At 46.6% G+C, this 25,003-nt stretch overlaps 1 protein-coding gene across 2 annotated transcripts; it reads left to right on the top strand.

Annotated features, from left to right (window-relative positions):
• Positions 1-12,000: 12,000 nt before the first annotated feature.
• PROKR1 (prokineticin receptor 1) lies at positions 12,001-22,595 on the top strand. 2 transcript variants are annotated; one of them, XM_087823847.1, is made up of 3 exons: positions 12,001-12,037; positions 13,905-14,546; positions 21,847-22,595. In XM_087823847.1, exons 2-3 carry the CDS (start codon positions 14,086-14,088, stop codon positions 22,541-22,543), a joined length of 1,158 nt encoding a protein of 385 aa, XP_087679973.1. In that variant the 5' UTR covers positions 12,001-12,037; positions 13,905-14,085; the 3' UTR covers positions 22,544-22,595. The 2 variants fall into 2 exon arrangements, with proteins under 2 accessions (XP_087679973.1, XP_016079729.1); XM_016224243.2 differs by lacking the exon at positions 12,001-12,037 and having other exon boundaries at positions 13,898-14,546.
• Positions 22,596-25,003: the final 2,408 nt, after the last annotated feature.

Below are 25,003 nucleotides of genomic sequence, written 5' to 3' on the forward strand. Positions count from 1 at the left end.
TCTAGTCTTTGTCACCCATTTCAGGCTCTGTTAGTCAGCCTTTGCTGCAATAATGGTGCATTACCAACAACCCCAACACTCAGTAGCTTAAATCACAAACATTTTTGTTTCACTCATGGGTCAATGGCTGTGGCTCTGCTTACTGCTGCTGGGCTGGGCTGGACTTGGCTCCAACATGCAGGGAGACAAGCCTCCTCTTTCTTCTCATTTTGGGGGAAGACTAAAGGAGCAGCCACTTCTGAGACATGTTGTTCTCAGGTGGAAGGCAGGAGCTCAGAAGGTCGAGCCAAACCACGCAGGTGGTTATACAGAGTATATTCATTCACGTTCCATTAGCCAAGGTAAGTCATCTGACCGAGCCCAAAGCCATCGAGGAGGAGTGGGGCTAGTGGAGTTAGGAAAGTATGCTCTACCCATAGCTGAGTATAAACAAAAAATTACTAACAATGCACAGACCCCACAGCTTACAAGGAGCTTTTTGGGGGGCGAGTTGTGTATACACATTGAATAGGCAAATAATCACATTTACAATAATCAAAATCTAGCAGAAGTTTTCTGAACAGTCATTAATTTTGTGCAGTGTTATGTAAGCTATTTCCTGCTTCTGCAATGCCCTCCTTAGCTTGGTCTCCCATTTTCTCCTTTCAAGATCTGCATTGCCTGGCGTGGGGCTCTGCATACATCAAGCAGTCGATAAACGTTTGTTAAATTTATTTTTCTATTTAATCTTTTCTTCTTGATGTGACTTCTAAAAAATGCAACCTTTCAAAGAGCAGGCATTAAAAAAATGACTGAATTGAATTGAGGACAGGAAAAAGAACAGCTCTTTGAATATAGCTGTTGATGGAGACCCAGACTACCTGGTCTGATTCAAAGGTTACAAACAAGGAAACAAAATACCACCCTACTGAGATTTTCTGATGTCTTTAGGAGCCAGTAACTTAGCCCCAAATGAATTAAGGTCTACCTTTTTTATTCAGTACATCTCTTCTGAGCTTAATTAATTCTCTCACTATTTTTATTTGGCTTCTTTTCTAGAAAAGACAAGAAAATCTTAGCATATTTTATTCTCTTGTTAGCTACAACTTCCAGGCATGAATCCCTGGCATGTGTATAATGATAATTTTTGTTGTTGTTGTTTTGTCTTTAAATCTGAAAAGTCTGTGTGAAACTGAATAAATAAAAGATAACTGGGAAATTTTTAAAAATCCACTAATTACTTCCCCTGAAGCTTTTCCTACTGATTACTCAAATTGCTGAACTTTGAACTGTTAGTTTTGAGTTTTTCTTAGATGTCCTTTATAAAGCTAAGGAAATTCCCTCTATTTTAGTTCGTTGAGTGTTTTTGAACATGAAAAAGTATTAGATTTTGTCGATTTTTTCTGCATCAGTTGAGATGATCATGTGGTTTTTGCCCTTTTTTCCATTAATATGATATGTTTTATTTATTGATTTTTATCTATATTGAGTCAACACTCCCAAGATAAATTCTACTGGGTCCTGCCATATAATCCTTTTAACATGTTGCTGGATTTGGCTTGAGAGTATTTTATTGAGGATTTTGCATCTTTATTCATAAGGGACGCTGGCCTGGAGTTTTCTTGTGATATCTTTGTCTGGCTTTTGTATCAGAGTAATGTTGGCCTCATAAAATGAGTTAGGAAGTTTTTACTCCTTTTTTTTGAAAGAGTTTAAGAGGGATTGGTGTTCACTCATTTTAAACATTTGATGGAAGTGAAGCCATCTGCTTCTAGGCTTTTCTTTGTTGGACTTTTTTTTATTTTTATTACTACATCAATCTCTATACTTGGGTTAGGTCTCTTCAGATTTTCTATTTCTTTTTGAGTCAATTTTGGTAATTTTTATTTTTCTAGGGATTTGTTCATTTCATGTAGGTTACCCCATTTTTGGCATAAAATATTTGTAGCATTCTCTTATAATCCATCTTGTTTCAGTAAAGTTGGTAGTAATGTACCAACTTTCATCCCTGATTTCAGTAATTTTTATTCCTGATTTTACTAATTTTAATAATTTCCTTCCTGATTTTAGTAATTTTCTTTTTTCTTGATGAGTCGAGCTAAAGGTTCGTCAATTTTGTTGATCTTTGTCAATAACCAACTTTTATTTTATTGATTCTCTGTATTATATTTCCAGTCTATAGTTTATCTTCATTATAATCTTTACTATTTTCTTCCTGATTTGTTCGCTTCATTAGACTGGAGTCCAAAACAAGATCACGTTTCTTTTTACTATTGAGAGACAACTTCGCTGAGCCTAGGTGTCAATGCCTTATGAGAATTTCCTTCTTGTCATTACAGTGCCCTCCCAGAATAAACCCGGGAACTCCCGAGATATTTTTGTATACAAAGCCCAGTTCTTGTCCTCCTTTCTGGCGAGTGGACTCAGAACTCAGATGTGGCCCCTCAGGCTGGAGGCCTTCCCACGGCTCCCTGACCTTGCTCCATCAGGATGTGCAGCTGAGCTCTGTGGCTGTGGCTGCTTAGACCGTTTAACCCAGAGACTCTGGATAGAATCCTCTTTTCTCTGCTATTGCCCCTAATACCAGAATGTACTTCTCCTCTACCAGGGTCCAAAGGGCAGTTCTGGTTGCTTCCCTGGTCAGAGGGGTCACTGAGGCTGCTGCCTAGAACCAGGGGCTCCAACACATTGTCAAAGCTTTTTTCACAGGCTCCTCATTAGTCAGAAGCGGGGAGGAGGGGTCTGGCCACACAACCACCTTGCTTCTCTAAGGCCAAGGCAGTTCACTCCTCTGCTGGGTCTTCCCTACGGCCTCTTCATTCCTCCCTGCCACATGTCCCAAATGTTCCTGCCTCCCCAAGCCCAGGGCCCATTCGTTTCCTGCCTCAGGATGACTACGATGCAGAATAACTGTACCATTGCCTTGTCCTCATGGGTTCCAAGAAGCAACCTCCCCAGGGAAATAATCTGAGCTTGGAATTCTGCCGAAGCATGGATGAGTCAGCCTTCCACCCGGTTTCGTTAGTACATAGCCACATAGAAAGTATTCTTACAGACCATGTGCATCATTATAATGTTAAACTAGTGCTCTGGCACTGGGTGGGTAGTTTGAACATTTGTGACTTTATAGTCTATTCTTTTTATTTTTTAAAATACACATTAACATATGCTAATGTTACATTCATAAATTATTTAAAGGTTATTTTAAAATACTCTGTATTTAGGAAAACATTTATACCTAACTGCTAATAAAGGTATTAGGGGTAAAGCTGTAAGAATTTTTGTTTTCTATACCTAATATGGTTTTAAAAAAAATAAAACAACACGTTACTTTTGTGATCACAGACAAAGACACTGAAAAAATATACTTTGTGTAGTATGGCTAATTAAACATTATACATCTCTCCCTACACATACATACCTATATATCTATGTATCTATATCTGTTTTACTGCAAGTCCTAGAATTTTGCCTGTCTCAGCGTTCCCACTTCTCTCATTCTTCCTCCAGCTCTTCAGGTTGATTAACATTGGAAGCATTTTCATTAGGTCGGCTGTGTCACCACGGCCTGGCTTTTGGCCAGTGATAAAAGTGCTTCTGGGGCTTTGCCGCGTGTATCACTTGTTTCCCACCCCCTACCACACACACACACACACACACACACACACACGCACACACACACACAAATGGTTTGTGTATAAGACAGTTCTGCAACTTATTCAGTAAAAGATGTAAAAGATTAATTATACATTTTTAGGTATAATTTGAGTTCAACTGTCTCCTGTGCATTTCTCTGCAAGTACCAGGAGCGCGGAACTGTGGGACTTTAACTGGAATGACATCACCTCCTGGGCCCTGTGCTCACGGCTGTTCTCCTGGCTGCAGCTCAAGCAAGTGCCAGGCAGACCTACAATCAGAAGAGGGGAGAAGGGTTGTGTGGAATTAACTGAATCAACCGGTATTTATTATAAAGCTGCTCTGGGATGAAGGCAGTAAAGGTCGGAGAATCAAAAAAAGCTCAAGATACTTCCAAAGTTAGAGGCTTTATTTGAAGTCTTAAATTAAGCCACTGATCTAATTTCGACTTTTACAGTTTCTGTGATCTCCGCTAATTCGATAGGCAAAACGGTATCTCATTTGTTATTAGATGACATTCCTTTGATTACTGGGGAGGGTGAGCACTTTAAAAATACATCTTTACTGTTATTTGAATTTCTTTTTGTGAGTTGCCTGTTTGTGTATTTCGCCACTATTCTTTGGAGGTCCTACTTTTTTGTCATTACAACGGGACAGCACTTCATATATTCTTGACCTTTTTTTGCAATATTTGTCATAAATACTGTTCCTGGTTTGACATTTGTTTTTCAGCTTTGTTTATGATTTTTCAACTTTCAAATGTTTAAAACTTTAATGTAGAAAAATCTATCCATCTTCTCCTTTGGGATATCTTGTATTCCTTTTTTTTTTTTTTTTTTGCTGCTTAGTAAAGCCTTCAATACTCTGAAATTAGATAAATTTTTATCGGTTTTTTCTTTCAGTTCTTACTTTTTGAATTTAACTTCTTAATCCTTCCTTATTGCATTTTAGAATACAGTGTGAGATAAAGATCTAAATTAATGATTTTTCCCAAATAGTTGAATCTCCTATTTATTGTTATGGATTAATGCACCCTTTTCTCATTTATAAAATTTAAAGCATTGGACAAGTAATATAGATTCATTTTTTAAAAATCAGAAAAATACAAATAATTAAAATGAAGGGAAAAGCACTTATATTTCCTCCCCACTCTGACTTGAGTGGTAGCCATCTGCTTTGTTTCTCCATTTTCTCCTATGGATCTGTGCATATGTTTCCCCTCCAAGTGGAATTGCACTGTAACACGGTTTTGCAACCTGCTCTTTTTCCACTCAGTAATATATCCTGGCTGTCTTTCTATGTCAATCAATATAATTTTACAGCACTGAATCCTACTTAAATACACTGTACCTTTGGAAAAATGCACATTTTGCAAGTGTACAGCTGGACGAATTCTTACCAACGGAATGGGCCCAGGCAGCTAGTGACTAGGAGAAGTCAGAGTATTACTGGGGCCCCAGAAGCCCTCCACGTGGCTCTTTCCAGTGCCCCCTTCCCACTGTCCTCTTACTCCGATGCGTTTCACAGCCCGGTTCTGATGGTGACATAATCTCTGCCATCCCACTGAAGGGCGTCATAATATGCTTGTTAGGGGTTCAATTGTGTTCTCCCAAAAGTTGTGTTGAATTCCAATCCCCCAGCACCTTCTGATGTAACCCTATTTAGAAACAAGGTCTTTGCAGCTGTAATCAAGCTGAGATAGAGTCATTAGGATGGGTCTTAACCCACTATGACTAGCGTCCTTATGACACAGGGGTGGGGCACCTTTTTTCTGCCACGGGCCATTTGGGTATTTATAACATCATTCGAGGGCCACACAAAATTATCAACTTAAAAATTAGCTATGAGAAAAGCTCCTGGACTTATTGAATTTTGCGTCCCGCCTGCAGTCGCCTTGGCAGGGCCAGACCAGATGATTTGACACGGTCCGCGGGGCGGACGTTCCCACCCGTTATAAGAGGAAAATGCCCAACAAAGACAGAGACACACGAGGACAACGCCATGTGACGAGAGGCGGAGGCGGCAGTGGTACCCCCGCAAGGTAAAGAACAAAGACTGATGCCCCCCGCAAGAGGCCGAGAGGGGGCGAGGAAGGGTGCTGCTCCGAGACGCGCAGGGACGCGGTCCTGCTCACGCCGATTCCACTTCAGCCAGGATGATGGAAGAACGAGCTGCTGTTGCTCTATGACACCTAGATTGGGTACTTTGTCATGGCAGCCCTGGGAAACTGATAGATACCTAGCCCAATTTTGATGGATTTAGGTTTTTTCTAATGTTTTATTAATTTTTATAGTGTTATGAATACTCCTTTAATTTTTTTCTTAGAAGAAACTATAAAAGTGAACTATCTGTATCAAAATATTAATAGGGAATATTATTAAGATAATGGCTGTGAACCACCAAATCACTATCTGTAAGTGTTGCTCTGGGTGATACAGGTGATGTGGGTTGCTTTCTTTTTGATCCACTTTCCTGTCCCTGCCAGTTTCACCAGGATTCCCTAGCCTCTGGGGACAATGGGTCCACGTAAAGATATAACTGAGTCCTGTCATCATCTGCATAAAGGAAAAAGTTCAACCCTTCACCTCTGGGAGTCTCTGGGCGGTTCAAGTTCAAGTTATCATTCGAGTTCTTGAATTACCCTCTCACATGCTTCCTCTCCTGCCAACTCCTCTTATAAAGACTTTGGGGGCCTGGCTGTGTCACTGCTCCTGAGCGTGCCCTGTGTCAGTGGAAAGGACCCATCTCAGGGCTTCAGGAGCTCAGCCTGCAAGGTGCCAGGGCACTGTGGCATTCCATGTGGCCCTTGCTGCACTAGAACCAAACAAGGAGAGAAGACCTTTCTTCCCCACTCTTTACTTGGAACCCCCAAACAGCACTATTGGTGTCCTCCTGTCTCCCAGAGTCCCATTGTCTATAACCCCGTCTCTTGGGGCTTAGTCGGGAAGACCAGAATCTGAGACAGATACCGTGTGTCAGCTCCATTCCTGTCCTCGTTTCTCCTGTCCCTGACCACCCATGTAAAACATTCCAGACTGGGGAGTCCTCTGAGTTAGACTTCATGCCCAGACAGTGGGCCCACTTTATGCTCAAACTCATTACCTGCTGTCTTCTTGAATTTTCATATTTGTATATTAATAGGTAAAATTTTCTCTTACTACTCTTCTTAAAAAAAATTCTTGTATGGTACTACTTGTTTATTCTTCCAGATAAACATAGGGATATTTTTGCCAACTACTAAGAATTTGTTAGGGATGGCATTACACCAGTGAAATTAACGACCGATTGCCATCTTCGAAGTGTTTGGGCTGCCACCAGGAGCGAACATGTCCCTGTAGCTATCGGAATCTCCCTTCCCATCTCCTCCAGAGGGACTGGGGAAGGTGGAGGGGAAGGCAGAGAACGGTCCGAGGACCTGCTGAGTGGGCTTTGGGAAGCGGGTAAAGGCCTGCTGGCCCGGATCCTGGGGAGGTAATTGGAAAAGGAGGCGGGGTGAGTTCTGAGCCAGCTCTGGGCATCTTCCAGGAATTCTTGATTTTTTTTTTCATGGTACTGGATGAGAGTGTGTGCCCAGAGAACAAATCTGATGAAAGCAGAAAATAAGCTGATTTAATACATTTGCCAGACAGGAGGAATTGTGACTGGGCCTGGGCACACGGAATATGCGAATTGAGAACAGGTAGTGTTTGGTATTGTGGGTGCGCTGGCCAGAGATGGAGGGCTGGGCTAAAAGCCAGGAGGCCTGGATTCCAGTCTGGGCTCTGAAATCAGCTCTCCCTGTTCCCCTGGACAAGGGGGTCTCCCCTGTTGGGCATCTGCTGCTCCTTTCTCAACATAAGAATGCTCACTGAATGAACCTGGAGACCTCCCTGAGCTGAGTGTCTATGTGGTGCATACTAGAGCGTCACAGGAGTTGCATGGCTGAAAAAAGCCCCAAAGATGTTAAAAACTGCCACGTCTGAATCAAAGAACATAATTTAAAAATAAAATGATAAAAATATGAGAACTCATAGGGCCTTTGGGAGGGTTCCTGCCAGTGGAATAGGAAAGAAACAAATCCACAGTAGTCCAAGGGCGTTATTTAGCAGTAAGGGGCATCTCCAAAGAAAGCGCTTTGCAGATGAGTTCTTTGCTCTTGCTTGGTGAGGGATCCCTGGGATGGCAAATTTTCCTAGATATTGTGGCTTCCTCCTGGCAGCAGACTCTAGTCACAAGAAACATTTCCAGGCTGTTAGTGTCCTTGGGACTGTGAGTTTGAAAAAAAAAAATTACATCACTGGAGTCAACGATTTTTTTTTTTTTTTTAATTCCCTTAGTTTTTTTTGTTTTTTAAAAATTCTTTTACTTCCAGATTTTGCTGCAATCCAACGTAGACCTAGTTTAATTCTGTCACAGAGATGAATCATTCCAACAGGACCCCGATGGGTGTTTGCCACTCAGAGGAAGGGCATCTCTCGAAGCCTTTGACAGAAACTGACCTGTAGGGACCCTGTCCTTCGAAGCATTCAATAGGACCTGCAGTGTATAGAACCTGCCAGGCTATATCTACGTCCATTATTCCATTTCCCCCACTCTGATCCTTGGCCAATACATGATCCCAATTATGGCCTCCTGACTTTAACTCCAGGTATCCAGGGCCTCCCTACTCTGAAGGTTAAAAACTTCTTCATTGTGGCTAACCTCATTGTTACCCACACGTCCCTTTCTTTACCAGGTCTTTGAAGGGGAAAAAGGAAAATTCTGCGGACTGCATGGTAGCCAGCCTCTAAGGTGGCCTCCAAGTCAGTCCCCAATGATACCCACCTCTTCATATTCACACACCTGTGGTGGTGTCTTTTTGTGGTGAACAGTGTATAATGGAAGCAAAGGGGGGAAGTCAGTTACCATGTGGTGAGGTCACTCAGGCAGCCTGTGGCTACACCCACATGACTAAAGTATCCAGTGCCAGTGAAAAACTGGGACCTAACAACCACCTTGTGAGTGACCTTGGAGGTGGACCCTCCTCCTGCTTTAGCCTTCGGATGTGACTGCAGCCTTGACTCCAATGTCATGACCAACCCTGATCCTGGAACCACCTGATGCTCAGAAACTCTGCAAGATAGTTCATGGTGGTTGTTGTAGGCACTAAGTTTTGGGGTCATTTGTTACACAGCAACAGATAACTAATATAGTCTGTGCTTTGTTTTTGATTTTTGAGTGGAGATATATAGAGTCAGGAAGACACTTGCCATGTGGAAAGACAAGTCAACATTTGTCTATCTTGTGCCAGGCTCTGCTCTAGGTCCCTAGGTCCCTAAACTAACTTGATAATAAGAATTGCCTGGCTGCTGGTTAAACACACAGATTTCTAGGTCCCTTCCCTGAGTTTGGGACCAAGGAATCAGTACACTTAATTAGCAGCCCAGAAATTCTTATCATCAGGCGAGCTTGAGAAATATTGCAGAAGAAGATTCAAAAATGAACGAGACGTAGCCCTTCCTCAGGCAACAGGGCAAGGTGGAAAGCCAATCGGTACACATAAAGGTGCATTTAAAGAGGGGCACCAAGTGGTAAGGAAAGACATGAAAAGCATCGGGGGGATCAAGGAATACTTCCTGGAAGAAATGACACACGAGCAAGGTCTCAAAGGTTGGTTAAGATCTCATGGGGCAAGATGTGGAAAGAATCAGAGTGATACCAACAGCTGGTATTTGTCAGGTGCCTGCTAAGCACCAGGCATTGTGCCAAGCACTTTACCTGCCTTACCTTATTTAATCCTCAGAACAACCTTATGCAGTAGGGACTACTGTCATGTGAAGTTTACAAATGGGAAAGCTAGGCTTTGGTTATCACACCACCCAAGGTGACACAACTCCTGTGTGCAGAGCTAGGTGGAAAGAGGCAGCTGACTCCATATGCCATGCTCTTAACCACTCTAGTGTTCCCTGTCCCAGAGGACCTGAGGCTCAGAGATGGATAAGGGCTGTGATATTTTTGCAAATGACAGGAGTACTGTGCAAATGACAGGACAAAATGTCCAGGGAAGGCCATGGTCTGGGGAAAGACACTACAAGAAGTGTTAGAATCTGGCAGTAACTTAGTACTAGTCAAGTCATCCATTTTGTAAGGTAGGAAAGGGTGCCCTAGTCACACAGCTGATAGCAGCCAAGCAGACTAAAGGTCCAGATCCCAGGCAGCCCCCTTTCCATTATGGACAACTGGAGGCCAAACTGGGCTTGGCCTAGGATGCCTTGTTAAGGAGATCTCAGCTGTTCTAGCTCATTTAAACCATTTTAAGTGTACAGTTCAATGACATTAGTGCATTCACAGTATTGCACAACCATTACCGCTATCCATTTCCAGAACGTTTTCATCATCCCAAACAGAAACTCTGTGTCCATTAAACAACAGCTCTCCTCTCCTCCTCTCCTGGTTCACACCATTCTACTTTCTGACTACGAATCTGCCTATTCTAGGTACCTCATATATGTGGAATCACAATATCTGTCCTTTTGTGTCTGGCTTATTTTACTTAACATGATGTTTTCAAGATTCACCCATATTATAGCATATATCAATATTTTACCACAATTTCTTATTGTGGTAAAATCCACATAATATTTACAATGTTAACTATTTTTTAAGTGTACAGTTCAGTGAGTTAAGTGCATTCATATTGTGCAACCATCACCACCATCCACCTCCAGGACTCTTTTCATCTTGCAAAACTGAAACTGTGTACTTATTAAACAGTGACCCCCCCCTTCCCTATCCCTCCAGCCCCTGCCTGCCAACTGACATTCTACTTCCCGGCTCTATGATTTTGACCGCTCTAGGTACCTCATGTAAGTGAAAGTACAAGCTGTTGTTTTATGTGACTGGCTGGCTTATTTCACTCAGCATCATGGCCTCAAGGTTCATCCATATTATAGCATATGTCAGAATTTTCTTTTTCGGAGCTGAGTAATATTCCATTCACGTGTGCACTACATTCTCTTTATCCACGTATCTGAGGATGGACATGTGAGTTGCTTCCACCTTTGGACTACTGTAGATAACGCCGTCATGAACAAGAGTGTGCGAACATCTCTTCGCGACACGGCTTCCAATTATTTTGGGTGTATATCCAGAAGTGAAACTTCTGGATCATACGGTAACTCTATTTGTAACTTTTTGAGGAAGTGCCACGCTGCTTTTCCCAGCGGCGGTATCATTTTACATCCCACCAGGGAGCACGGGGGTTTCAGTTTCCTGCATTCTCGCCAACACTTGTTATTCTTCCTTTTTTTTTTTTTTTTTTTAGAGGATGAGATTTATTCTAATGTACGTACCTAGCGCATTAAAAATTCCATTCATCAGTTGGGGGTTGACGGGCCTTTGGGTCCTTCCCGTTCTCGGGCTATTTTGAGTAACGTTGCTGCGAACGTTGGGGTTCACGCATCTTCATCCCCGCGCTCGCATTCCGGAGGCGGAGCTGCTGGGTCCCGGGGCTGCCGGGCTCCCCCCGCTGAGGAAGCCTCGCCTTCCGAAGGCGCCCGGCGCTCGGGAGTGAGCTCCGGCCGGTTGGTCGCAGCCTCCTTCGGAGCAGACACGGGGTGGGGGCGCCTCCCCGCCTCCGCGCCGCACTGCCCCCCCCGCCCGCACCGCATTGCCCCCCCCCGCACCGCACTGCCCCCCCCCCCCGCACCGCGCGGGGGCGCACGTCCCGGAGCCTCTCCCGCAGGGGCGCGCGGCCGCCCCGTGTCCAGCGGGCTCGCCCCGGAGCGAAGTCGGGCGGGTCCCAGGCGTCCTGCGCGGGCGGAGCCGGGGGCGGCGGCCGAGGCTCCTCCCGGCGCTCTGAACGCTCCCGGGCGAAGCGGCCCGTGTCCACCCACTCCGGCGGCGCCTGCGGCTGCCGGGCGAGCCGGCCGCGCCGGGGCCCGGGGCGGGCACAGTGCGGCCAGATGGGCACCTCTAGCCCAGAACCCGCGCCCAGTCCCGCTCCGAGCGCCGGCGCCCTCGTTCCCGCCCGAGGCGGTCGTTCGGGAGACTGAGTCCCGGGAACGCGCCCCGCCCGCCGGCCCCCCGGCGAGTCCTGGCCCGGGGCTGCGCGGGGACCACGCCGGCGCCCCCAGCCGCGTGCGTGCCCGGGCCGCCCCTAGGCACCGCCGCTTCGAGCCGGACCCGACACGCCTTCCGGGGCGGGCGCCGGGGCGTCCCTTGGCCGCCGGGGGCGAGGACGTCGGGGGCGAGGCGGGCGCGGGACGGGGCCTCGCGGCGGAGCCCCCTTCCTCGGGTCCGCCGCCGCGGCGCGCGCGCAACCCCCGCCGGGCCGGGAAAGGGCCCCGAGAGGCGGAGGAAGAGAAGAGGGACCTGCCCTTCCCCGCGGGCTCCGGGAGCAGCGGCTGCTGCCCCCGCCCGCAGCACAGACACCTGCCGGGGTCCGCGGGCCCGGGCGCCGCAGGTACGCAGCGCGCCCTCGGGGAGGCTCCGGGCGCGGCGCGGCGGGGCTTTGCGTGGGGAGGGGCCTCCGGGGCTCGCACCCCGGCTCCTCTCCTCGGGGTGCCGGCTCCCCACTCCTGCCCTTGGGTGTAGACTCGGAGGCTCCGAGGACACAGCCGGGAGCAGAGCGGGCTTCTCAGCGGGGCCTGCGGGGAGGCCGCCAGGTGCTGACGGGGAAGGGGGCGGAGGGGCCTGGCCGGGGGCAGCGCTGAATGGCAGGGTCCCCAGAGGACGCCGGGTGAAAATGGGGTTCATCTGCTAAAGATCAATGGGCAGCGTCTCCCCAAATCCTAAAATCTCCTAACACCCCCCACAAGTTTTTGTTACTTTGTTTTTAAAACCTGACTCTGAGCCTTCTGGGTGACAGCCTCGTAGGGTTCCCCTCCAGAGGCGACATGCCTCTAAGACACAGGGGCTGCCAGGAGTGTGGACGGCCCCCCCCCGGGCTGCGGCTGTACCTCCCTGGGCTGCAGGCCTGAGCCCCCCTGACCTTTCAGCTCTTGGTTCTGCAGCTCACACCTGACGGGGCAAAGAGCAAGGCCTGAGGGACAGAACTGAAGGCTCAGAGGAAGGAAATTTGAGAAAAGCAGGGGTGAGGAGCTGGGGAGAGAGGCAAGAATGGGGCTAAACTTTATTGGGGTACAGAGGGACTTTAACCCTGGCCCCCCAAAGACAAGCTCCAGATGTCTTGCCTTTGAGGAACAGGGCAGCAGGCTTTCCCGGGCGTCCTAGGTATCTTCCTTGTATCTCCCTTTTCCAGGAACCTCGGGTTTTCCATACTTATCTTCTCTCTCTGGCTTTCCTGACATTTCCAGCACTATCCCAGCAACCTGGTTGATGTCTTCAGGCCCTATGAGGGGCAGGGGACAGGGGGACTTCCTCTTGTCCTTTGTCCCCAGCAGTGTAGTGGACAGCCCCCCCCTCCACTCTCCACTTCCCACCCAGCCCCATTATATGATGTGATGGAGTCATCCCGGTTAGGATTTTCCTTCCCTTCTTTGCAGCTGACTGCGGAGGCCTGATCACTGGATAGTAATTCCTTGCAGTTCTAGGGTGTAACGTCTTCCCTCTCCAGGAAACTCCTCCTGCCTGGAGGATGTTGAAACTGAGAGTTTAAGCTATTTATCTCAGGACACACAACCAGTCAAGGAAAGCTTTTTGCCCCCGAGCCCCTTTTCTAAGCCATTCAGAGATTAGGCTGTGACTTCAACCCTGTAGCCTCTGCCTGGCGTCAAGCCTTGGCGTGCCTGGCTTTTAGGGTCACTGTAGACTTGGATGTGGGAACAGCAAGCCCAGGGAGGAGAGGGGAAGGTGGCTGCTAGGGAGGCTCTGTGATTTCAGAGCAAGTGTTTTGCCAGAAGGAAGGAGACCAGACAGAGTTGCAGACAGGGTTGTCTCAAATCCCTCCCTCCTCGATAGGTTTCAGAATCACTTCTTTTAAGCGACGGAATGGGACAATTCACGAAGGACAAAGTTCAGGCTGTCAAGGTAGGGAATGGAGTTTGGAGCAGGTCACTTTCCTTCCCTTCAGCCTTCCCACACATCCAACTTTGGTCCCTGAGAAAAAGTGCAACATTTCGGGGTCTTTAGTGTAAGGGAAGTACATTGAGTCAGCGCCCGATTGTCTCTACAGCAATCCACCCATCTCTGAATGAGTGGTATGTGGTTGTTAATCATTTCTTTTCTCTCACTGATTCATTTATTTCCACTCCATCACCCAGTGTTCGCTCTGAGCATGTGGCTAATGGATCTGTTTAGGTTATAGGATGGCTTTAAATTTGGCCAGGTTCACCCAGATATGCAGCCAACTGTTTGTGTGTCTTTTAAAGGCTTAGGATGGACCTCCAGTACTGTACCCCAAGGATGCTGGCAGGGACACTCTGACTCATTAAGGCAGAACTGAGTGTCAGCAGAGAAAGGAGACATCAGCTGCCCAGACACTGTCCCAGAGGGATTCTGAGCAGTGCTGCTCAAGGCATTACCTGGCCAGCGGAGCTCACCGTGGGAGTCATGGATGGGAATGCCACCATCTCCACCAGCTTCCTTTCTGTGCTTGACCCCCACGAAACCCAAGCTGCTTCCTTTCCATTCAACTTCAGCTATGGCGACTACGACATGCCCTTGGATGAAGATGAAGACGTGACCAATTCTTGGACTTTCTTTGCTGCCAAGATTGTCATTGGCATGGCCCTGGTGGGCATCATGCTGGTTTGTGGCATTGGCAACTTCATCTTCATTGCTGCCCTGGCCCGCTACAAGAAACTTCGCAACCTTACTAACCTGCTCATCGCCAATCTGGCCGTCTCCGATTTCCTGGTGGCCATTGTCTGCTGCCCCTTTGAGATGGACTACTACGTGGTGCGCCAGCTCTCCTGGGAGCATGGCCACATCCTGTGTGCGTCTGTCAACTACTTGCGCACTGTCTCCCTCTACGTCTCCACCAATGCCCTGCTGGCTATTGCTGTGGACAGGTGAGTGAGGGGGCAGTGGGGACAGCAAAGGAACGGGGACTGGAATTGTTAATTGCAGTTGTGATTGATGAAAGAGATCTGTGTTCCCCATAGATGTGGATGCACAAGGGCTTAAAAGTTGTCCCCATCGCTTCTTGGCCTTTTGGTGAAGATGAAGTGTAGTATCAAACATTAACCCGTTTACTGAACAGCGAGAAGGGTTCTAGATTTCTAGCTGTGGGCAGGCAGGAGGTAGCCGAGCCCCCTTAAGTTGGGCAGTGGGAAGGCTTTAGATCCCTCTGCTATGGACATGTGCCTAAATGTTGTATCTGTTCAAGGTCTACAGATAGGAGAGAGGAGGTGTGGAGGGACGAGATTAAATGTTAGGCAGGTACCTCTTGAGTCAACTTGGATTTCTTGACGGGGGTTTCTATCCTATCAAGACCTCCTCTACTGAAACCTGACCCTCCCCCCCCAGCAAAAGTGGATTTAAAAATAAGATTGAGGAATTTGTTTTTTTGGGGGAAAAAAGAAACAAAAGGGAACATATGCTTATTTACTCTTTTTAGTTGTTGCGTAAGTCAGTTTGCCTTTCTTCATGCATTTGCATGCAGCAGTATACAAGACCTGTTTCTAGTGATGGTAAATAAGATCAGTAAGAGCAGCCTATGCAAATCTTCCTGATATTATGCTTAGTCTTTTCATTTAGTATAATCACCTGTGCTAATCGCCAGGGTGGTTTCTGGTTCCCTGGGGACAGTCTTTGCAAGCTCCTCTGCCGAAAGTTAGACTCTCATTACAAAACACCTTGCTACAGCGTAGAGACAGTTACCTTGAAGGTCAAATCAGGTCTCTGTGTACTTGGATCTGAACAGCCCGTCTCTCTCCCTTAACCCAGAAAGCCTGAAGCGCAGATGTTCTCCCTGTTCCATGGCCTCAGGGCTCTGGTGAGTTCAGCCTGCCTCTCTTAGTCAGGACACCCCATGACAATGTTCCGGGCAGCAGCACAGCAAATAGAGCCTGTCTTCTGGAGCTATAGGTAGGATAGTCATGGATACAATAACCTGGAAAGGGAGTTGAAAAGGAACCAGGCTTTAAAACCACTGAGGGCTGGAGCCTTGGCCTCCTTTCTCCAGGGAAGGATCATGAAAGGAAGTTAGCAGCTTAAACAGCCCTTGGTCTGTCACCCATAGGAGATGCTTAGAGTGTCATCCCTGCAGAAGGCTACTTCTCCTTGGCCAAGATCTTCCACATGAGTCACAGAGCCCCACAGAATTCTGTCCATCCAGGCATGGGCCATGAGTGGACCTACAGGAGGAGCAGGAGGGGGGCAGTCAAGCTGGGTATCTGCTCCCTAAGTCCCCTTCATAACTGTCATAGAAGAGCTCCAGGGACTTTATCTTTGACTTTTTCTGCAAGTAGAAGCTGCCACCATCTCTCTTAGCACACCAACAGGACAAAGCATACAGGGTCATTTCCTGAAATTTTGTTCTAGCAAGACATCTTTTCATAAGGGGTGTTCTCAGCCACTGACTGAGGCAGGTAGGTGTCTGCTGTGGGGTGGGACCCTTTCTCTGGGTAAGATCCATTTTACCATGTGGGGACCCACCTGTTGAAAGATATAATACTGTAGTGGGGAGTGGCTTCAAGGGGGAGGGAAACAAGGGTAAGTTAATGGGCATTGGGTTACTTTGAACATGTAAGAGTTGAGATCTGTGTCGATCTACTGAACACGTGCAAGCCCTTTCCCTACTTTCATACCAAACTCTGCTTGTCTGAAATACTGCAGGCATCTCTCTTGCAGCGTGAGTTTAATGCAATCTAAATACAATAAAAAAGATTAATTGGGGAACCTGCATGGCAGCGTGGAGACTTCTGTTGTTCAGAGTAGGGTTGTGAATGAAAACTTGCACCCAGACATTGGAGGAAAGTGCTGTTGCCTGCACAGGGCCATCCAACAGCCTTGGCCAGCTAACTAGCTGCGCCAGTGCATTAAGTTCCTTTATTGATGTTTGTGATCTTTGCTCCAAATTGTTTTTATTTTTGTGTGTTTTTACCATCTAATTTCAATTTTGTGGTCCAAGACCTCACTGATTATTGTCTGGCTTCGTGTGTTGTTCAGGATTTGATTAGTGATTTTCAGGTTTGATTTGTTTAGTTTTGGGCAACTAATTTTTGTCTTGATACAACAGTATACCTGTGGTTGTACAAATACCTTTTTAAAACATGAAGTTTCTGTAGGAAAATAAAGCTAGAAATTATTCTGCCTGAGTTTAGATTCCTGCTGTACCACCTGTTAGCTGTAGGGCCTTATCTTAGTTATTGACCTACTCTCTTTCAGTTTTCTCATGTATAAAATGGGAATAAGAAAAACTTATGTATAGGGTTGCCTTGAGGATTAAATTAAATAATATATGTAGTTGTTAGAACAATGTTTAAAACAGAATAAACATTAAGTGAACAGTGGGTATTATCATTTTTGAATTTAAAGGAACAACAACTAAAAATGATGCACAGATAGATGAATGAATATTTATGATCGGTTAACCTCTCTGTTTTCATTGAAGTTATTGTTTTGATGTGATTTAAAAAATAACAACACAAGGTTTCTAAGAAACACAGCTATCAAGATATAGCAGAACAGAACTATTACTCTTCTACCTGCCTGCACTTCTCCATTTCTGTTATTGGTTCCGTGGTTCTCCTAGGCATCTAAACTAGCAAGTCTCCTCTGTCCTGGCTGCTCTCCCCCTTTTTCAGCATTCATCTCATTTCCAGGTCCTGCCAGTCCTCACTCTTCCCGCCCACTTGTTCACTCAAAGCTGGGTTATCACGGTCTCCTCTTGGCTTTCCATGTTTCTTGGCTCTCTGCTCTCTGCCAACCCTACTCCCCTCATAATCCACCTTAAACATTCATTCCTTCAAACAGTGCATTTTTGTAGAGCGACTACATGTGACAGATACTATTCTACGGTGACAGATACTATTCTACGCGTTGGGGATGTGATGGGAAGAAAAACAGCTCCTTGCCCTCATGGAGTTTATGTCCATAGGGTGGGGAGAGGGAACGGCCAGGCAAACAAACAAGAAAGGTAATTTTAGAGCATGAGAAATGTTTTGAACAAAAGCAAACGAACAAGAACAAACACAAAAACACTGAGAGGGACTGAGGGTGGCAGCTACCAGGTGTGGGGTGAGGAAAAGTGTCTCTGAGAAGAAGACATTTGAACCCACCTCTGAATGATGGAAAAGAAAGGAAAAAAGCCAGCCTTGTGAAGACTGGGAAGAGGCATTCCAGATAAAGGGAATTATAAGTGCAAAGGCCCTGAAACAGGAATAAACCTGATGGGTTCCAGGAACAGAGAGAAGGCCCCTGTGGTCTGAGGGAAGGAAGCAAGACAGCAGCCAAATTAATCTTCTGTCTTGCACATCTCCCCTCTCTGGCTCTAAAGACCTCTAATAACTCCATTGTCTTCAACATATGTCTCAAACCCCCTCTCCTGCTCTTGCAACCTTTCATTATTGAGCCCTGGGCTGTCTCCCAGTCCATGCTGGCTGGGTAAACACATTTATGTCTTGTTTTCCAAAAAAGGTTATAATCTTTGAAAGCTGTCACCATGGCTGGCTACATTTTTATTTGCTAAGTGCCAGGAACTACTGAGAGTGAAGTTTCACTAAAATCCTAGGTGTCCAAAATTCACAGACAGCAAAAGCTTATAAAGGAAATAAGACAAGATCCCTGCTCTCTGGAGCTTACCACCTAGAGTGCACTAGGTGGATGGGGAGTAAGGGAACATTTATGAACCAATTAAAGGAAAAAGTAAAGAATAAATTTTAAATGAAATTTAGAGAAGGGTGAGATTATCATGTACCTGAGTAGTTAAAGGAGGCTTCATGGAGGAGGGGGAATTTTAAGTGGCTTTCAACCAATGGTGAACAGCAAAGTAGAGGGAAGGTTTTCCCAGAGGAAAGGTGTTTGCAACAGCCTAGAAGTGGGAGTGCTTGAGGTATGAGGTCCCTTGTGGAGGTATGTGGGGCAGAAGCAAGGAACATATGGAAAGTAGAGATCAGAAAGGAGATAGGGTCATATTCCAGAAGATCTCAAAATCTAGGCACAGAGAGCCAGACCTAATGGCAGCAGGAAACTGAAAAAGATCATCAGAGGACCCTGGCCCTCTCAATCTTCGTTCCCTTTTTGATGTGGAGACATCGACATCGACCTTGAGGTGTATCCCTCAAATCCCAGAGCACGTGGGGCACTGCAAGACCCTCTCTTCTTTTACCCCAAATCCAGGGGAAACTGGTCAGTCTGCCTGCCCATTAGCGGCTCTCTTCTGTCTGAATGAGGTGAGCCAAGGCATGAGTAAGTACACTCCATCCTAGGTCGCACAAATGCTACCCAGGGAGCTTATTGGTCAGAGCTGGCTCGCCCAAGGAGTAAGTCATGCAATCCCTGCCCATTCCATGACCGGCCTAGTAGCTGTTGGAACCTCCACTTCCATGGTTTGATCTGGGGCTGTGTCCTGGGGACAGAGAGGGAGTCCAAATGCTCTTTGTTTAATCACCCAGCTCACTATCATCACATGGTTACTGCCTGGACATTTTTTTGTCTAGCAGCCTTCATTCTTTGTTGGCTCTAAGTGGATCTGGACCTGAGCCAATGTAGTGGTAGACACACAGGGCAAGCCAAGGGCATACTCATAAGCAGAGAAAAGTAGCTGTCAATTGCCTGACTCCTTCTTGGAACATCAATAGGTAGAAACCAACTGTGATGGAGAGAAAAGAGAAGGACTGTTCAATGCCAGCAGGAGGGTAGGAGGAAGGGATATTGCTTGCTCTGGTTGAAAAGGGAGGGGGAAAATGGGATATTTGAGAGCCCACTGGATTTGGAGCAAGATATGGGTGGGTCTGCATCATGGTTCTGTCAATTTTTAGCTATGTGGCTTTTGGCAGGTTATTTAGCCTCTCCAAACCTCAGTCTGCACATCTGTAAAATGGGTATCTTCACTCTCTTACCCAGTCTCATGGGAAAGTGGATTTGAAAATGTTCTGTAAACTGTAAGATGCTTTATAAACATAAGCAAGTATTACTAATACTAGAGTTCTGAGTTCTGATCCTAGCATAGCCAAGGCAGGTGGCAATCCTTAAAACAATTTCTATAATTTGCTTATTGGTAAATGTATTTGGAAGGCCTCTTGCTCAATTCCTGGTGCTAACCCTAGGGCTGGAGTTAGGGTGATGTCAGAGAAAGTCAGTTTTGATGGAAAGTAAGTAGAATCAATAAAGTAGATCCAATAAAACAGAAAGTAGTAGAGAACTTGCAAATGCAGTGTTTGCCAAAAACAGGTAGAAGAAAATAGCTATATATACAGACTAACACTGAAAAAATACATTTTAGCATGGGAATAGTTTCTTGTGTATTGATAGCCTATTGCTGTTTATATGCATGTCTGCTTGGAGCCTCACAGTATCTCTGTGAAGCTGGTGAGGCAGGTGGTATTCCATGTTGCGCATGAGGAACTTGAGCCCACAGGGCTAAGGAAAGTAGCTCAAGTTCACATAACAAGTTTGGGGCAAAGCTGAGTTAGATTCTTGGTCTTCTGGCTCCTAGATCGTCCTTGTCTCCTACTTGTTCACTGAAAAAACACTTTGACTTTGAAACATTATAAAGATGTAGGAAGTTACTATTGGGAAAAGAAGGAATAGAATTACATAGTGAAAATTCATATACTAAACATGTATGAATATAGAAATATTATTTGACAAGTAATCAACAGAAAATGATGGGGCAGATAGAGAGAGAGCTAGTGAGAGCAAAAACACTAACTTCTGAGTTTTTGTGATGAGGCCGAGCAAGTTTGGTGCATTCATTGTAGCAGGAGCACCGTGGTTTTTGTGAAGGACCCACACATGTGCACTGACAAAAGCACGGCCAACACCCTGCAGACAGTGCCGTTCCACCCGTCAGCACTTGGAGACTGGCCAGAGTGCCAAGGATTGTTGCTGGTGGTGGAGCCTGTCAAGCAGACAGCTGGGTGTTGAGAGGGTGGACCCAACCTGTTCAACTTCATCTAATATCTGGGAGCTATAAGATAGCAGAAGTCTCACTCCAGTTAACTCTGCAAATGACACTCAATGGAGCTGGCTGCTTGGGATGGGAGGGGGAGGGTGGGACAAAAACACAGGAATATTATCAGTAGAAAAAAAATAAGAATGAACCTCCTCTCCCAATCAAAATCCCAGGAAAGATGACCTCAAAGGGATTGGTTTCAAAGGAAACAGAATTGGTTTGGCCTTCTTTCCTACCCCTGTCACATTTGCTCTTGGAATAGGCTGTGGGCACATGAGAATGTGTTTATTTCCAATGTTGATTAGTCATTGCCCCCCGCTTCACTTCCTATCTTCCTCCTTCTCCAACCTCCATCCCCTGACAGACGGGAAAGTCTTCCAGGAAATCAAAGCTAAGTATGTGCACTCTCTCTGGGAAGGAGGCTTTCATACCACACAGATGACTCACATCCCTCAGAAAGTGTTCTGTCTTTGCTCCTGGACCGCTGTGGTAACAGCAGTGGGTTATTTATTTATTTTTTTGAGAGAACAAAAGTAGTATCTTTTACTATCTGGGGCTTTGTGGTTTAAAAAGACACATCCATGTATAATCTCAATTGATTTTCCCATCCATCATGAGAGATGGGGTTAAATGTTTTCTACCCAAGGGTCTTATGGTATTTGACCTTGAGAAAGTCACTCATCTCTCACTGGCCTCTGTCTTTCCACCTGGAAAGTAAAATAAATGATCCCATGTTTTCCTCTCCCTTTGCATGCAGAACAGTGTTTTGAAAATTGTGGAATGCAGGCAAACCTTTGCCCACGGCTTCCCCTGGAAAGCACAAGTTCTCCCAATACGTCTTGGGAACTGTCAGGCCCCTTTTAGCTCTAGGCTGTGGCGTAATCGAGATGAATGGTCCTGAAAGGAGGAAGGACCTGGGAATAATGCCAGGCCAGAAGCTGATGGGAGGCATTATGACCACATTTAATAACAGCAGTTACCATGTATTGAGTGTATGTCAGGAAGCGTGTATACATTAACATATCGGATCCTTAAAAGCAGTCACAAACTTTTGCAAATAAGAAAACATTCAGAGAGGTTGAACAGAACCCGCTTAAGGCTGCAGGTTGCCGCAGTCAGGGGCGGAGCTGGGGCCCAGGGCAGGCCTTCTTTTCTCGAAAGCCCTTACACATAACCTTGTTGTTTTCCTCCGCGCACGCCACCCGGCCGCCCTGTGTCACGGCGGCTGACCGTCTGCGCTCCCGTCCTAGGTACCTGGTCATCGTCCACCCGCTGCGCCCCCGCATGAAGTGTCAAACGGCCACCGGCCTGATCGCCGTGGTCTGGGCGGTGTCCATCCTCATCGCCATCCCCTCCGCCTACTTCACCACCGAGACGGTTCTCATCATTGTCAAGGACCAGGAGAAGATCTTCTGCGGCCAGATCTGGCCGGTGGACCAGCAGCTCTACTACAAGTCCTACTTCCTCTTCATCTTCGCCGTGGAGTTCGTGGGCCCGGTGGTCGCCATGACGCTGTGCTACGCGCGCATCTCGCGGGAACTCTGGTTCAAGGGCGTGCCGGGTTTCCAGACGGAGCAGATCCGGAAGCGGCTGCGCTGCCGCCGGAAGACGGTGCTGGTGCTCATGGGCATCCTCACCGCCTACGTGCTGTGCTGGGCGCCCTTCTACGGCTTCGCGGTCGTGCGCGACTTCTTCCCCGCCGTGTTCGTGAAGGAGAAGCACTACCTCACGGCCTTCTATGTGGTCGAGTGCATCGCCATGAGCAACAGCATGATCAACACCCTGTGCTTCGTGACGGTCAAGAACAACACCGTCAAGTACTTCAAGAGGATCCTGCTGCTGCACTGGAAGTCGTCGTCCAGCGGGAGCAAGTCCAGCGCCGACCTGGATCTCAGGACCACGGCGGTGCCGGCCACGGAGGAGGTGGACTGCATCAGGATAAAGTAACGCACGCGCCCTTCCACCTTCTAGAGCGGCCTGTGGGGCGTTGGCCGGCGCCCTGAGATACACCCCGTCACCCGGAGCGCTGGGCCCGCTGCAGGGGGCAAGTAAATGGACAGCGCTGTGCACGTGTGTTCAGGGAGCTCAGGTTTTCCAAACCTGGTCTGTCTGGACACCATCGCCAGTGACCGACACTCATTGAACGTCCAATTTGTGCAAAGAGGAGGCACTGGTGAAACCTATACAGGTTCATCACATTTAATGGCCAAAAAAAAGAGTAGGGATTAAACCATGAAAAAATGTTGGCCGTAGACAGCCTGGAATTGGGAGGTTCCAGAAGGGAGCCTGAGCAGGCAGGTGTCTGGACTGCGGCACATGTGTTTGTAGGGCGAGGGTCTCTCCGGGCAGTCTCGGCTACCCATCAGACACTGATGTAGCCCATCTCTAGGATTGTTCTTAGGCCCGACTTCACTCCTAACATTTGTGAGGTTGGAGCGAGAATGCAAAACTGGCTCCCAGTTCTTTCTTTATCTCTTCTCTTCTCCTTCTTGGTCCCGACTCTCCCTGCGAGGAGCCTTGCATGCATGCACATTGGCACCTCAGTATGCAGGGCCAAATTCTGTCCAAACCCTCTTTCCCCGTATTGCCCCACGGCCATCCCTCAGGCCCAGGGTTGTACCCATATGTGGCGAAGTTTGCGATGATAAGGATGGACCTGGGGAAGAAGCCACAGAGACCCTGGAAGCCACTGGAGAGGGAATTATGGGGTTCTGGGTGCCTGGAGCAAGTCAAAAGGGGAAAGCCTGGGCTCAGGATGGGTATGTTCCTTTGGCTCAATGGACTTCTCACCCTCAGTGGGAGGGGTACAAGTAGAGGACCTCTGAAAGTGTGTGGGGCTCAGGGAAGGGGCTCTGTGAGTCTAAGGGTGATACTACTTCCACCTCTCAGTTATTCTGATTTGGACCAGTTAGGCTTCCCCTTAAGTCCTTCTCATGTCTCCATGCTGCTGAAGCATAGAACCTTTGAAAGGAGACACAACACCTCATGAATGTGGCTATCAGCCATTTTTTCATTCCCACCAGCTTTTACCCTTATTGGTATGATTTCAGGGCATGATGTCTTTGTCACTGAATCCCATCACAGTCATTATTCCTTTGGATTAAAGCTTGATTCTCTTTAAAAATGGAGGTACTTTGGGGAGGCATAACCCATTACATTTCCCCTCCTTAATGTGAATGGAGTCATGCAACCCAGTGGCAGGTGATGAAGGTCAGTGGTAGAGCCCTGGGCACCTAGGCAAGAAAGGGACATACAAATGGGGGAGGGGGGCTAACAGTGAGATTCAGTAACTCTATGGGATTATCGAGAGCATGTCCCACTTTCTAATCACCTCCTTTGTTTGGTGTTTTCAATTTTGGAATTTGGAATTTTTGAACCAGAAGATCTTATCCAGCTCTGTCACCTCTGTGACCCTGGGTAAAGCCCCTTGGAGGGGATGTCACCTCTGTGACCCTGGGTAAAGCCTCTTGGAGAGGATGAAGATAGTACCTGTGATAGCTACCGAGGAGATGGGTGTGAAGAGCCAATGGAATAATATGTGGAAAAACTCTTTCCACCGCACAAGTAATCAGAAGAGTAGACCAATGTTCCTGGACAAGGAAAATCTTGTTAGCTTGGCTAACAAGAAACCTCAACATCTAGCCCTTTCATTATCCTTTGTATAAATTATTCCCTTACACTTCTCAGCAGTGCTATATGCATTATGTTCTCAGTGACAAGTTGGTATAACGAGGCAGTCAAATTTGGTGGCAGAAGTGCCAAAGGAAATGGCAGATCAGTTTGCAGTCAGAAGATGAGCTCAGGGTTTTAGAAACTTCCAAATCAAAGCATTTTTGTCATCATGGAAGTATTGACCATCTTCCTGTGCCTGCTCCCCAGCCAGCATGAATCTGAGCAATGTGATACTTGTTTCTCAATCTGTTTTTGTTCTCATGAGTGTGTATAGCTGTAGAATTGACTTGTCCCTTTCTTCTTAAATAATTGTAAAGCAACACATTTATAACTATTTAAGTGAAACCTGTATGGCATTCCTCTCCCCCCCCCCCCCCCCCAAAAAATAGTCAACTCTTTATTTCTGGTAGCAAAGTTTATTTTATGTAGTTATTTTCTTTCCCTGGAAAATACATTTCAAAAATCTATTATTTTTCCATTCATCATCCAATAGATTTACCCTACCATTTAATCAGAATACTTTCAGAGAAAAAAAATTATTAAAATATTAGCCTAAATGCAACATGCCTTGTAAGGCAGTTCTTACTTTTTATAAAATCGTATATTGCATTAAATCAGGAAAGTTAGTTTTTAGACTAAAAAATAATAAAATGATATAATTTGTTGTCACCGTGTTCACCTTTTCCATTAGGAATGCTGAAAAACAGTTGGCTATATTAAATAGGAACTTTTTAG

This window comes from Miniopterus natalensis, chromosome 13 (assembly GCF_054644295.1).
Source record: "Miniopterus natalensis isolate mMinNat1 chromosome 13, mMinNat1.hap1, whole genome shotgun sequence".
In the NCBI taxonomy this organism is placed as follows: domain Eukaryota; kingdom Metazoa; phylum Chordata; class Mammalia; order Chiroptera; family Miniopteridae; genus Miniopterus; species Miniopterus natalensis.

Excerpts from the sequence above, each read along its gene's own strand:
- PROKR1 (XM_087823847.1), top strand. The coding sequence starts at position 14,086 with ATGGATGGGAATGCCACCATCTCCACCAGCTTCCTTTCTGTGCTTGAC. Across the intron at positions 14,547-21,846 it reads CTGGCTATTGCTGTGGACAG|GTACCTGGTCATCGTCCACC; the intron begins GTGAGTGAGGGG and ends CTCCCGTCCTAG.